We start from the raw sequence: 12,811 nt of genomic DNA, 5'->3' as shown, positions 1-12,811 counted from the left end.
ATATCAAATGCAAGGATTATTATTATTATTATTAAATAATAGATTATTGACAATGTATTAATTATAACAATCAATTGATCATTGATAATAACAATGCATTATAATATTTTTTTTTACATTATTATTAATAATAGATTACGATTATTATTATTGATAGTAACCAGAAAAATAGACCCCATACCCACATTCACCCCCAACGCCCCCACACCCCCCCCCCCCCCCGCACACAGCCCATCCCACTCCCACTCCCCGGGTGCAGTACCGCTCCGGACCTCTCCTCCAGGCCAGGGGGCAGCACGGGGGGGAGACGGCAGTGGGAGCCGAGCGGGAGAGGAGGAAACAGCAGCAGCGATGGGTGGAGGAGACCTGGTGAGAGATTGTAATGGTTTAGGGGCGACGGGAAGAAGAGAGGGAGAGAGAGAAGGGGAGAGAGGGGGGGAGGGGGGGAGGATAACGAGGCGGTTTTTTCCGACCCCCCCCCCCCCCGAGGCCCAACTACACATTTTACAAACAAACAATAACAACCCCCTCCTCCCCCCCCTGTCTCTCCCCCTCTCTCCCCTCTCTCCCCCCCTCATCCTCTATCCCCTCTCTCTCCTCCCCCCTCACTCCCCCTCTCTCCCCTACTCCCCCTCTCTCCCCCTCTCTCTCCCCCCCTCCTCCCCCCCCCACTTCCCCTCTCTCCCCCCCTCCCCCTTGTCTCTCCCCCTCTCTCCCCTACTCCCCCTCTCTCCCCCTCCTCCCACCACTCCCACTCCCTCTCTCCCTACTCCCCCCTCTCTCCCCCCTCCCCCCCCCCCACTCCCCTCTCCCCCCTCACCCCCCAAAAAAGGCTACCCCCCAGCGGTTCCCCTGGGGCGGGTGTCACTCTCTGTGGGTTGAAATACGTGGTTCAAACTTCCGGGTTTATTTGATCAGATGATGAATCTGATTTCATTATCAACAGCTCAGTGTCTCCCCCTCCACCACCCTCCCCCCCCCCACCCCGCCATTAGCCCTTCTAACTAATAATAATCCTTGCATTGATACAGCGCCCGATCACGTCTTCGAGGGGTCTCGAAGCGCTTCGCGGGATAGACTGTCAAGTGAATTGACCGTATGTTTTGTGGGCGAAACGGGGCAGCCACTTGCGCACGGTGGCTGCCCCTCAATTATTTTCCTTGAGGGATTATTGGAGTAAGGAAACTTGCCCAGACTTTCGCCCTGCCGGGAATCATGCCCAGATCTCGCTCGCGAGGCAAGTGCTCTAACCACTGAGCTACAGGACTCCTAACTAGAGTCTGGTCGCGGCACTTTCCCCACCACCAACCCCCCCCCCCCCCCGACCCCAGATGAGATCAGGTAACTTGCCACAGACCGGGACTGAACCCTGGGACTGACTGATTCTTGAGTGTGTAAGGCACAACAACAAATCCAGTCAGCACACAGAGAGGTTCCTGGCACCTACATCCACTTAGTGAGAGCTCAAACCCACGCTTGTCAGATGTCGATCGACCAACTCATCACTGTCCTCCTTATGTGCGTGTGGGTGGGGAGGTAGGCGGGGGTTTCCTTGGAGCTGAACTGGCAAGGTGACATGCTTGGTGTCGGGAATGATGTCTGTTGCTGTCTCAGTAGTCCGGTTCCTGAGCCAGGTGGGTCCACAGTACTCCAGGGCACTGCTGATGACTTTAGGTAAAGGTGTCTCTTCCCACCCCGCAATAATTAAATGAGCTCAGAATCATATGACCAGTCAGCTTTGCCGAGTGCTTCAAGACGTCCTCTGCCGTGAAAGGCGCTATTGAAATGTCAACTGTATTGTAGGTGCAAGCCTTTTACATTCAAGTAGTTTTTTGGGGGGGTTATTAAAAACTAAATGATTGTGGGGCATTTTTCAAGTGTGTCGTTTTGCTCCTGAACAGAATCTGAAGAAAAGCTGGCACCCTCAGACTCTGAAAAACGTTGAGCGGGTGTGGAAAGCAGAACAGAAACATGAAGCGGAGAAGAAGAAGATTGAGGAGCTCCAGCGCGAGCTTCGAGAGGAGCGAGCGCGTGAGGAGATGCAGCGGTTCGCAGAAGACGCGGGCGTTGTGAAGTGAGTACCATACTGGTCACTGAAGCATGGGCTATCTCTACCAACTCTACCTTGTGTGTCCTCCTATCCCCTGTCTCTTCAAGTCTGTTTGGCTGGAATTATGTTACTGTGGTTAAAATGATCGATCCTCTGTTTTTATAAGCAATGTGAATTTTACCCACTTATCTGCTTGTAAATTGCAATTGGCCCAGCGCCTTGGGACATCCTCACGACGTGAAAGGCACTATACAAATGTAATTTTGTTATTGTTGTTGTAATGGGAAGACTATTGTGAGTGGTCATTCTATACAGATCAGATCTAACGAGCATAGATCTGATTTGTATAGAATCACCACTTCTTCCCCTCAGTCTCTCTTGCGGGTATGTTTTCTGATGCACTTTCTGAATTGAGAAAGTATAGTCATTCAAGTCCTGTAGCTCAGTGGTTAGAGCACTCACAAGCAAGAGACCTGGGTTCGATTCCCTGCAGGGTGAAACCTTGGACAAGTTTCCTTACTCCACATACCTCTGTCTATCTAGCCGTAAGTAGAAACTCGATCGTTAGTCGATTGGCAGATCTCTTTTCCGTAGGTAATAATTCTTCAAGTTTTTTAAAAAAAATTAATAGCTCAATCCATGACTGTTTGTGTGACACTGCTGTGCGCAATTGGCTGCCGTGTTTCGGCCCCAAACTATAGTCAATTCACTTTACAGTATATTCTGTGAAGCACTTTAAAAAGTCCTGAAAAAGTGATAAGGCGCTGTAAGGATTATTATTATTATCCTCAAATGTAAGGATTATTATTATAAGTCCCTGTCACTGCTGAAAGATGTATTTATACTTTCTTACTATCGAGGACTCATTCTCCATCGTAAACATAACCTATGATCTACTTACCTACAGAAAGAAATCTGATCGGCTTGACTGGATGTACCAAGGCCTTGGCAGTATGGTCAACAAGGAGGAATACCTGCTGGGCAGACCTATTGATAAGTACGCCACCGATAAGATGGTGGACGAGGAGTCTGGTCCTTCCTCTGATACTGGCCTGCTGCCTGGCTCCATCTTTTCAAGCACGGGAGCCAACTCTGCCCTGGACATGGCTTCCAAAATACGAGAAGATCCTCTGTTCGTGATCAGGTGAGAAGTCATCGATATACCTTGAGCAGAAGGTTTGCACTGGATAACTAGGCTCCATCGGTCACACACTTGCCTCTGAGTCAGAAGACTGTTGGTTCAAGCACCGCATTGGGATGTTAACAATCTTGGCTGACACTTCACTAGTATTGAGGGGGGGAGTTTGGGGGAACTATTGCATTGTCAGAGTTGCCATCCTTCGGCTGAGACGTTAACCTGAGGTCTTATCTGCCTGTTAGGAAAAGAGAAGGGAGTTTTTCTCTGGAGTTCTGTCCAGAAGTCGGTAACTTCATCAGTGTTGTGGGATATCGCACAGGGAGGGAGAATATGAGAGCTAATCTCCCTGTCCCACACATCTTCTCGTCCAGTCCTGTCACTATCACTGTTCAGAGTTCCAAGACGCTATCCTACGTGAAGTGGCTGTATAAATGAAAGTTGTTGTTGTTGTGACTTTGTAGTGAGATCATTGCGGTGTCCGATTCTCTCAATGTTTAACCCTTGGAAGAGAAGATGTTAGTTAATTTCTCTCGACTTGATCCTTCAGGAAGCGAGAGGAAGAGAAAAAGAGAGAGGTTTTGACGAATCCCATGAAAATGAAGAAAATCCGAGAAATAGTAAGTAGGTTCTATTGCTTTCTGAGTATACAATGCAAATTACATTTGTGTAGTGCCTTTCACGTCGGGAGGACGTCCCAAGACACTGATAGGGTTGCGGGCGGGTGGGGGTTGGGGGGAAGACATGGATGGGCGGGAAGAGATAGGTGGGGACAAAGGGCAGAGGTGGATGAGGGCGAGGGGGGGGAAATGCATAAGGGAAAGCTGACTACCTATTGAGCTGTTGCTCATGAAATAGATTCATCGTCTGATCAAATAATCTGATTAAATCTGTTCTAGCCAACAATCCCCCAAATAAGACTGGTCACTCACTCTGGCTGTTTGTGGGACACTGCTGTGCGTAATTGGCTGCCATGTTTCGCCCACAAAATACAGAATCAATCCATTTTACAGTATATCCTGTGAAGTGCTTTGAGATGTCTTGACGATGTAATAAGGCGCTATATCAAACGCACAGATTATTTTATAAAGATGAGAAAGGTTCCATTAACAGCACAGTCAAAGAGATGGGTATTAAGACGGAGAAGTAGGTGGTGAGCCAGAAAGATTCTGGATGGGATTTCTAAGCCCTTGTTAGTTTTTTTTAACACTCATTGTCAAAGAAGCTACTGCTTGTAGTTACAATTCTAGAATAAATACTGAACGCTTTCCTTTTTTACATTTTTTTTATAAAAAGCTGCAAATGAACCTGGTTAAAAATGAGAGAAAGAAACATAAAGATAAGAAGAAAAAGAAAAAACACAAGAAAAACCGACACTCCAGTGAGAGTCCCTCTAGCGATTCTCAGCAGCGGAAACCAAGGTAACAGTCTTTCAGGGTGTGGCGGAGTCAAAGGTGGGTTTTTCACTACTTGGATGATAATAATCCTTACTTTTGATTGTAACCCACCCATCAGGAATTTCGATGTGTAGATGGGATCATGGAAGTCTTATTTGATTTGGATATTCTTAAGCAATGTGATCGGTTTCCATATGTCAGACTGTCCAGAAAAATATAGCATCCACATAATATAAAAATTTCTTCACCCACAGAATATCATAGTCACTATATCTTATAGTAAATGTGTGAAGTACTTTGAGGCAGGTGAAAGGTGTCAAATTGGAAAGGCTTATTTAGAGCACTTTAGAGTAATTATTGTAAAGTAGCCTGGAAGTGAATGCCCAGTTTACGTGCGGACTCCTGACAGTAACTGACCCACAGAATCTCTGCTCAACTGCCCAGAAGTGGATGACGGTTTCCTATCAGCCAAAATTCAGTACTTCCAGCTATCTTTGTGAATCCAGGTTATGAACCCTGTACCTTCAGCCATGACATGTCCATCATCATCCCAGTGACTGCTGGACCCCACCCACCTCACCACCACCACACAGTGCTTGCTATCGAGCAAGGCTGCTTGGTGTGCGAAGAGAGAAAAAGGTGAAAGAGGAAACAGAAAAGGTCTTTTTCTTCACCTTTTCTAAATTTCTATCTTGACCAGATATAAACTTTTAACTTTTAAACTACTACTACTGCTACAACACCAACTTGCATTTACACAGGGCCCTTCACACAGGGTAGTGTCTCGGAGCGCTTAGAAGTAGTTTGAGCCTGAGCGGGGGAGAGAGAGGAGGTGTCGCTAGGCACGGTTGAAGAGGAAAGTCTTCAGGTGCGATGTTAGAGCATGATGATTTGGGGGAAACTTTGATCGAAGAGAATTGAGGTCTCGAGGTACATACTTATATTTAATTTCTATCTTGCAGAAAGCATGAAAGACCTGCAAGTCCCTCGCCCATCTCCGTTCGACAGAAAGTACCTGGATATGGCTTAAAGGTTTGTATGTCGCACCCTCTCTGTAAAGTTTCTTTTTCTAACCTCCCCTTTAATTCCTTTTGTGATTATCTTAAAATTTCTGCCCTCTCGTAAACTTGTCATAAAGCTTCATAATCTTTAAGATCTCTATCAGGTCACCACTTATGTCAGCTGGAGTGGAAAAAGACCCAATTTCTCAACTGTCTCATCATAACTGAAACTCCTTGTGTCTGCCACATCCCGATGTTGACATCCCTCAGCAATTACGGAGGACAATAATAATAATAATATTCCTTGCATTTGATATAGCGCTTTTCACGTCGGGAGGACGTCCCAAAGCGTTTCACAGAACACACTGTAAAGTGAATCGACTGTATATTTGTGGGCGAACGCGGCAGCCAATTGTGCACAGCAATGTCCCACAAGCAGTCGTAGACTGAAAATGATCAATACATGCCCCCTCCTCTATTTGGAGCCCCAAGAATAGTGATGCTTGGTATAGTCGTATGGAGTCCTGCAGCGTAGTGGTTAGACCACTCACCTTGCAAGCGAGAGGACCCAGGTTTGACTCCCATGCAGAGCGAAACCTTAGCTAAATTTCCTTATTCCACACGCCTCTGTTTAGTCGATTGGTGGATTGCTTTCCAGGGGCCAATAATCCTTCCAAATTGTCTGCCACGTTTCATCCACAAAATACACAGTTAATTCACTTTACAATATATTCTGTGAAGCGCTTTGAGACGTGTCATTGCTGTGATAAAGTGCTATATCAAATTATTGCGTGTGGTTGAATGCTGTGGTATTCTGCGCTTGGCCCTGAACGTATCTCATTCACACACAGTTGTGAGCTTCACCAGCCTACTCGACTGCAGGGGTGGTGGGGGGGGGCATCACAACCAAATCTGATCTCCTGCTCAACCCACAGCCCTCCACAAGCCTTCCAGCAGGAGATCTCTGGATATCTAATGGGAGCAGCATCCCTGATTGATTTTCATTCGCTAACCTGATGTCTTAATTGCCCCAGCTGAGATTGCTGAACTCTTAAGATTGAATTGTGGCTCGTCCAATCTATATGATATTAATAATCCTTGATTTGATTCAGAGTCTTTCATGTCAGGGGGACATCCCAAAGCACTTCACACCACATATTGTAAAGTACAGTGATTGTGTGTTTGTGGGTGAACACGGCAGCCAATTTACATATAGCAATTTCCTACAAACAGCCATGAAGTCGATGACCCAAGTTTGTTTCGGGTATTGTTGGCCAAGACACTGGGAGACACTTTTCGAAGAGTACCATGGGATCTTTAACATCCACCTGAGCAGGCACAGACAGTACCTCAATATAACGTCCCGTTCAAAGGACGGCACCTCTGACAATGCAGCAACTCCCCAGTACTGGAGTGGAGTGGCAGTTTACACTATAGGAGTTCCAACTTTCTGACTATCAACTGACACGCAAGCGGTTGTTACATGACTCGGATCCACAGCATTATAGGAGTAGGAGCAGACTTGCTGTCCTGTTGAGCCACAGAGTGCCACACACTTACCCAAAGATCCCATCGGAGATTTTAAAAATACTATGAATTGATTTTGATCAATGGCATGCTTACAAAGTTAGTCATTTTGATGAATTTATCTGCTCAGAATGTTGGAATCATTATCTTAGACATCAGATAGTTTTCTTATCCGATGTCGGTGATCGATTGTTTCAATAATCCTAGCCCTATTTGCCCAGCAGATCAGAGATTCACACAGTGATAAACAAAGACCTATCTCCCCACCACCCGACCAACCAAAAGCATCTCATAGTAAGCGAGGCAGGTCACGTTCCCGATCTCCACCACCACAGCATCACAGGGATTTGCGCCGTGAAAACCCACATCAAAGAACGTCAGCATCAACCTCTCCGTCACCTCCGAGACGCTCAAAAGTGCATTCACAGTGAGTACCTTTTATATCTCAAAACAGGAAGCTTCTCTCTCGCTCAGTCCTAACGCCATGTGAACTTGCTGCCATTTGTGATGAGTATCTCTTTGGGGCTCGGAGGCGATTGTGTTCCAGTGTTAGAATCAGTACGCTCATCAATAGACCAAGGAGACACCGATGGGCCAGTCAGTCCATCTCAGCTCCAGTGTGTGCTCACTCCATTGCTTCTTGAGGGCTGCTTGTCCCGAAAACATGACTAAAATCAGATGAAAGAATGTCCCACAAACAGCCGGGGATTGAATCACCAACTTTCTCTGGGGGAGTGTTGGCCAGGACACTGGTCAAAATATCACATAAAAAANTGAAGGTACCAGAGGGTGTCTGGACCTGCACTGGGGCATATTAGGAGCACCTGATGTCAGGAGGAGAGAACATTGTTGAATGGGAACTAAAAAAGTCTTTGTCTTTTGGTTTCTTTTGTATCTCAAAGGGAGTCTGACAAGAGACGACACGGGCGGGCAAGGAGTCCATCCCCAAAACGAGGAGGAGGAGAAGGAGGAAGGTACCAGAGAAGGCCTCACTCTGATCACCCCAGGTATTCAAACTGCGGCTCCACACAAACATGTCACTAGAAACTCGAGTATGATCTTCGTGGGGCTAAAATCCAGCTTTAAGGCTTGTTTGAAGCAAATGTTAGCCAGGATGTGTGTTTAGTCTTTCATATTAATTTAAAGACGATGGTAATAAGAGAACTGGCTCCTCAGGCCCTGACAAGCGGGCAGTGGAGCTGTGATTTCATTCTCTCATTCACTCCCTTACTGGGTTGAACACAACAGTTTGCATTTATAAAGCTCCCTTCATGCAGCAATGGTGCCGGACACTGGGTGGGGAGGTTGTGGGAAGAGGGAGGTGAACATAGCCGCAGCTGAAGAGGTAGGAATTTAAGACAGCTTTTAACGGTGGAGAGGGACAGACGAGCAGGAAATTGAGGGTAAAGAAAATTACAGTGATAGAGTGAAATGTAGATAAGGGTGAGGATTTTGAAATCGGTCTTGTTAGAAAGCCGTGGAGCCTGGTGACAGTGGGGATGATCAGCATTTGAAGCTCTGTGTGGGTGAGGATCCTGTGTTTAGGATGAGCTGGAGCTTGTGGATGGTGGAGCTGGGGAGGCTGGTGAGGAGGCAATTTCAAAAGTCGAGTGTAGAAGTGATGAGAGTGAATACGGAGTTCAGCGCCTTGAGACGTCCCCCAATGTGAAAAGCGCTTTACAAATTTAATTTTGTTGTTGTTGAAGTAGATGGGGATCGGCGATGTAACAGAGATACAAAAAATTGGTCTTCATTAGGGAGAAGAGGGAGAGAGAGTTGAGGGATAGACCATACTCAAAGGCTGTACACAGGTTCAGTGAGTTTTGCTCCATGTGCAAATGAAAGTACTGTATATTATGCACTGTGTGTAAACACATGTGAAGAGTGGGGATTGCTCTGTGAGTTGCTCTACACCTGTGTGCTCTGGTTCACAGGAAGTTCCCAGCAGAGGAGCTCGAGCAAAGGCGACTGGAGATGATGGAGAACGCAAGATGGCGGGATGAAACCCGCCAGCAGAACATCAAACGCTACAAGCAGGAGGAAGAGAGGGAGAAAGAACTGGAGAAAAAGGACAATGGAGAAGGCAAATTCTTGCAGTAAGTATCTACGTGTGTGTGTGTGTGTGTGCACGCGCACCCACTGATGCATTAAGATGGAACACACTGAAACATTTGTGTGAGCACTAGCCCTTTTTATTGTGTTTCTAGCCTTTCTGTATTAAATAAAGCAGGAGGTGCATAGAGTTGCGGAGATGGACATTTGGTTTCCCGACCGTCCCAGTAGTTGACCCACTGCAAGGAGTCTGCCATCGTAAACTTTGCCTTTCTCTCCAACGAAGGGAGATAAGTAAGACAGGGAGGCTTGCTTCATGCTGTGCAGAGGGTGGTGAGAAGGTGGGATTTGTTGGCACAGCACACCGTCGAAGCAAAACCCATAAGTTCTTTTGAATTGGATAGTTGCTTGAAGAGGAGGAATATTGAAAGGAGAGCAAGCGAGAGAGGATTAGATTGGGTGACTCATGTAGAAAAACACACCAGTGCAGACATAATGGCTGAATGGCTTACATTTGTGCTGTATTCTATATTGCTCCGAGCAGAGAGCTAAAGTGCAGCTTTGGCAGAGGTCAGGCGTGGATGAAATGGAGGGTAACCTTTTATTGAACGGGTTTCAGAAAAAAACTAGGCTTTCAGCTTGTGGAGGCCAGGCTCTATTGTATTTCTGTTGGTCTACAGCAAAATGAAACTTCAAAGTGCTGCCACCTCCTCGCTTGAAGATCGTGTGAAACGCAACGTCCATTCCATCCAGCGGACATCGGCAGCGCTGGAGAAAAACTTCATGAAGAGATGAGGATGGGGTGGGGTGGGAGGTGGGGGAAGGTGGGGGTTGAGAGGGGGGCCTGGGGAGAGGGTGGGCTTATCAATGACGTGAACTGGAGAAGCGAGCGCTGAGAATATTGGCCGATGACCACAAATCAGTGCCTTGATGTTCCGATGAAAGGTGCTTGTGGTGCCTTTCTCTGTAAGGAGAATCAAAAAGAAAACCAGTGGACGCGGGTGGGGCTGTTATATGTCTCGGGGTAATTTGACTCTAAGACTTGGCATTCAGGCTACAATGATTTTCTCTGGTCCACAAATGCTGTTGAGCTGGCAATCGAGGAGCCTTGCAAATGAGGTTCCCTTTTCCTTTTTTGGAGAAAACTTTCCCTTTCTGCCCCTCATTTCTCCCCTCCCTTCCCCTCGCCCCCATACGCACACACCCCGAGGCTGCTGCAGCGCTGTGAGTAACGTTAACTGGGACTGGGTGGTGAGGTTTGGAGTGCGGGTGTGTCTGTAGTGATTGAAACAAAGGAGAAATTGCCCAAAAGGAAATGCCCACCTAGTAACCTCTTGAGTGAACTGCAAGAATTGGGAGGGGCAATGTGAACTGTTTCCAACATAAATTGGGTCAGGAGGGTCAGAATTTTATTCTGGTCACTTGGGTATCTGTGCACGAGTGGAAACTCATCACCGTGCCAAAGAGTATGAGTAGCTGAACCAGAACGAGGGTTCCACATATGTGTGTCACTTGAACATGGAAATCACCCCATGTCTGGAATAGAATGTGCACTCTCTCTCTCTCCCGTGGAGGGACTCACACCATGCTCACCTAAATCCGGGGAGTATTATGCATAGGCATCAGAGAGTAATCCATCCCAGCAGCTTCTATGCAGTTTGTGCTTTTACAGATGTGCTTTTTATAGACCTGTCTGGGTTTCGAGCTTACTGTACAATTTACAATTATATAGTCCCTTTCATGTCGGGGAGGACTTCTCAAAGCTCTTGCTCTCTTGTGACGGGAAGAATTGTGCTCCTTTTGAATAAGGCTTTCTGTTCAGAAGGCAGCAGCAGATAAACATGACCCGATTATTTAGAGGACGGCCCGAACCTGGAAGTGTTACAATTCTCATTTCAGCAGAACAGAGATCATGAATCGTGAGAACATAAATGAGCAATTTAATATTGTAAAAACTTCCAAAATTCAGTCGCAGACGAACCCTGGTCTCCAGTGAGAGTTGATGTATATAAACGTACAAGGTGTGAAACTCATTTGCCATTTTGCTTTGCCTCCCATCGTATCTCGACCGAGGACAGGCAGACAGCCCCTCACTCCTCTTCCCCTCCCCGGCGGCATTTCCAGTGCTCTATCTGAAGAGTCTTTGTTTGGTTTTGTTCCCTGCCTCCTCCCCCCACGGAGAAAGGCTTCCACTCGGCCTGACATTGAAGAATTGTAGCCACAAACTGGTACCTGCACTCGCTCAGCAGAGAACTTAAATCTACCAGTGACGCACCCCACCACCACACACACACACACACACATGTAGCAGAAAGACAGGACCTCATTTACTCAGGGCACCTCAATGACAGGAGACTCAAGATTTCCAGCAGTTATCGCACCACAAAGTGACCAGAAAGACAAATGCTCTGTTACAGTAACCAGTCCACGTTACAAATAATGATTGCTTGTATTTGGGTATTGAGGCACTGTGCTGTTTGTACAAATTCCTGTCCACTGTACAGCAGGAACTTGTGGGGTTTAGGATATATTTGTGTAATTTTTCTTATTCAGGCTGGTTTGTAATACTATAAAAGCGCGACTGCAAAGGGGGCAAGTTTTAATCAACATTCAAAATTCTTTTACTTTTGTGACTTTTTTGTAAATTTGAATCCCAGTAAAGCTCTTTCCACATCGGTGTGTATGTCTGTGAATCAACAACAACAAATTACATCTGTATACAACAACAAGATTACATTTTTACAGCGCCTTTCACGTCGGGAGGACGTCCCAAAATTGACAATACTGCACTTTGTGAAGGTAGGAGACGTTCATCATAATAAGAATGGAATGTAGCACACTGCATAACAATTTTATAAGTGCAGGTATAAACAGGCATGTGGAATAAGGAAACTAAGGTTTCACTCTGCCGGGAATCAAAGCTTGCGTGTTGCGTACTCTAATGAATATACTGCAGGACTCAATATCCTTTGACAATCTTCATGCTACCAAACTAGCAAGTTGCCCACCTGCCTTCATTAATAATTGGGTCAGTTGTCAAAGCTTTTAATTAGTGCTACACCCATTGCGGACACCAACTAATTAGGTGATATTGCTTAACTGAATGGGTGTTTTCACCGCCTTGTGAAATTGAAGCCAATTTATGTTTTCAGGACCAGATTACCTCATTTGATCTTCAGCCTCTCCTTCTGCTTTTCTGTTTTGCTTGTCCCATATCTATTTACATTTTCACCGAGTGTCTCTTGACTCTTATTAATGATGACCTGAGTCTTTGAGTCAATCATTTACGTCTATGACAGGCCCATGTAATTGCAGATTAATTTCCCTTTGAACCTTGTCAAATTTCACAGTGGGGATTCCACATTAGATCCTGGTAACTATGAACCACTGCTTGCACTAGCTGTCACATTCAATAACAGACAGAGAGAGAGAGTATCCCAATTTCCAGATTCTGAGAAATTATCAATTAATTTCACTGGGTGGAGCTCTAACTGAATATTTGCATCTAAACGTGAAAGTACTGACAATAGAAACGTATCAGCTCGGTTTAGTTTGTAGAATTCTGTTTTTTGGGTCAGAAGGTTGAGATTCAAATCCGCCCCCCCCCCCCCCAACCTATCTCTGCAGCCTCGCCACCAACCCCCCCCCC

At 46.1% G+C, this 12,811-nt stretch overlaps 1 protein-coding gene across 1 annotated transcript; it reads left to right on the top strand.

Moving 5' to 3' along the window:
• The first annotated feature begins 288 nt into the window (after positions 1–288).
• Positions 289–11,835, top strand: cwc25 (CWC25 spliceosome associated protein homolog). Its single transcript, XM_042343283.1, has 10 exons — positions 289–369; positions 1,902–2,074; positions 2,958–3,194; positions 3,736–3,805; positions 4,482–4,606; positions 5,545–5,614; positions 7,335–7,537; positions 8,013–8,117; positions 9,045–9,206; positions 9,843–11,835. The coding sequence occupies exons 1-10, from the start codon at positions 352–354 to the stop codon at positions 9,955–9,957; spliced, it is 1,278 nt and encodes a 425-aa protein (XP_042199217.1). The 5' UTR covers positions 289–351; the 3' UTR covers positions 9,958–11,835.
• The last annotated feature ends 976 nt before the right edge of the window (positions 11,836–12,811 follow it).

The sequence above is a fragment of the Callorhinchus milii genome, unplaced genomic scaffold, assembly GCF_018977255.1.
Source record: "Callorhinchus milii isolate IMCB2004 unplaced genomic scaffold, IMCB_Cmil_1.0 Scaffold23, whole genome shotgun sequence".
Lineage (NCBI taxonomy): Eukaryota > Metazoa > Chordata > Chondrichthyes > Chimaeriformes > Callorhinchidae > Callorhinchus > Callorhinchus milii.
Note: the sequence above shows the minus strand (reverse complement) of the source record. Positions and strands in the feature narration are given on the sequence as shown.